General features: G+C 55.7%; 1 protein-coding gene across 2 annotated transcripts in view; it reads right to left on the reverse strand.

The window, feature by feature from the left end:
* Nucleotides 1–1,732, reverse strand: part of SAMHD1 (SAM and HD domain containing deoxynucleoside triphosphate triphosphohydrolase 1) — a 134,310-nt gene extending 132,578 nt beyond the window's left edge. For both annotated transcript variants that reach the window (XM_019513083.1, XM_019513082.1), the window contains exon 1: nt 1,477–1,732. In XM_019513083.1, coding sequence (XP_019368628.1) covers nt 1,477–1,693 — 217 coding nt within the window. In that variant the 5' untranslated portion in view covers nt 1,694–1,732. The remainder of the gene's footprint in view (nt 1–1,476) is intronic.
* Nucleotides 1,733–2,211: the final 479 nt, after the last annotated feature.

Below are 2,211 nucleotides of genomic sequence, written 5' to 3' on the forward strand. Positions count from 1 at the left end.
CCCACGTTCATCTTGGAGTCGATGATGACTCCAAGATCCTTTTCTGCCTCTGTACTGACAGGAAGGGAGTTCCCCAACCTGTAGGTATGGTGCCAGTTTTTCCTCCCCAGGTGCATCACTTTGCACTTGTCAGTGTTGAATCCCATCCTGTTCTCATCCGCCCACCCTTGTAACCTGTCTAGGTCCGACTGTAGCCTATTGCTCCCTTCTAGAGTGCCCACATCCCCCCACATCTTAGTGTCATCAGCAAATTTGAACAGGGCACCCTTGTCCAAGTCGCTGATGAACATGTTGAACAGTGCAGGTCTGAGGACGGAGCCCTGCGGAACCCCACTGCCCACATCCCTCCACATTCTGACTACCCAGGTGCAGATACCTTTTTTCCATACTAAGAGTAGCTTTGAATTTCTCTTAGAAAAAAACAGCAGTTAAAAGGTAATGTTCACATTTAGAAATGTCAGGCTTCAGCTCTAACACCCTAAGGAAAAGGTTCATGGGTGTGGAGTTCGCATCTCAACCCAATTACATCAGGAGATCTATACAACACAGCCTTGAGGTACATGTACAAATTTTTCTTCTCAACTAAAAAGGTCTTATAAATCCAAGTTTAAATTGCTCAGAAACTAATAAAAGAGCCACCAATAAAATCCCAATATTGCTCCACTATTGCCACAGTGCAAAATATGGGCTAACCCAGCTAGTCTATAAGCCTGCAAGGCCTCCAGGGTAGGGTATCCATTTGGCAGGGATAAAGGATCTTTCTGCCATTTCCCTGTTACAGGTTTTTAAATTTAATTTCTGGAATTTAAGCATTTTAAGGAACAGCCACAGACCCTCTGTAGGAGAGGAGGGTGGCTTCAGGATGGATACTGGGGAACAGGGGAATGGATCACCCCTACATGCTAGGCAGGGACACAAGGGTCTCCCTGGGGTGGGGTGGGGTTTTTAAAGTGTTCGGCTGTGGCTTGCAGACTTGTTGCTTCTTATGTGTTTTGTCAAGAGCTGTAAGCCACCTTGAGCCTTTCCGGACAGGGTGGAATACAAACCTAAACAGCAGCAGAAACAACTTCAAGCCCGTGTACACACACGTCACGACACTGCAAGGCACAGAGCAGTGAGCGGACGAGCCTCACACAAACAAACCGCCTACTCGAGGGACAGGCACAGACGTGGCCAAGCGCTTCCTGCTCTGCAAAGCGGCCCGCCCGTTCCTGGCAGCGCCCGCAGCTGCGCCAACTTGACAGGGGCGCTGCAACGCCTACCCGGGACACGCGGCTCCCGGCCCTCAGTCCCCGCCGGCCTGGAGCTCAGGCGCACCCCGGCAGCGCTGCCGGCGCAAGCCGCGGGTCTTGGAAACCAAGCTGAAGCGCCGCAGGCTTCCCGCCCCTACCCTGCAAAGACTACGGGCGGCCGCAGGGCTCTGCAGGCCCCCCTCGCCGCCCCGCCCTGCTGCGGGAAGCGCGCAGCGCCCAGCACCTCGGAAGCGGCGCAGCAGGTCGGGGTCCCGGAAGCCGCTGCGGTCGAGGAAGTCGCAAACACGTTCGGGGTCCCAGTAACGCGGTTGGACCTCGGCGCACGCCGGGGCTCGCCAGGCTGAGACTCGCTTCTCCGGGGTGCACAGCCCCTCGGGGAGGCCGGAGACCCGAGCCCGCTTAGGTGCCTGCACATCCTCCGCCGCCTCCCCGCCCTGCATCGTCGCCGCAGGCACCAGCCAAGCTGCGTGCACCTTCCTGCACCACGCCTGCGCCAGGGAACAGCTCGTACGGGGAGGGGCCGCCGGCGCGGAAATCCGGGAGAAATGGCGTCGCATGACGCAGGCGAGTAGGCAGTTGTTGCGCCTCCCTCCCCCTACAGTGCCGCTATGACTTCTCTGCCATTGCACCGGCGGTGCGAAACGACTGTAGCCCTGGCTTGGGCTTCCCGTCTCCCTGAAACCACCGTGGAACCCACACAGACCCTCCCTCTCGCAGATTGTCACTATCATCTGATGGCGTTATTGTCCCTTACAAGGGGTAGCACCCGAGTAGATACCTCCCCACCTGGACAACTCCTCTGTTCCTCACTTGTTCCTCCAGAGAAACACTGCATCCTTAGAAAATGTAAAGAATCATAAAACAAGAATGACAAGGCCATAAGGGAAATACAGAGTGGCCAAGCGAGGACCTAACATAAAAGGGATGGGGTTGAGGAGAAGAACACAACTAGGCTACC

Source organism: Gavialis gangeticus, unplaced genomic scaffold, assembly GCF_001723915.1.
Source record: "Gavialis gangeticus isolate Ggan-Ray unplaced genomic scaffold, GavGan_comp1, whole genome shotgun sequence".
Taxonomy (NCBI): domain Eukaryota; kingdom Metazoa; phylum Chordata; order Crocodylia; family Gavialidae; genus Gavialis; species Gavialis gangeticus.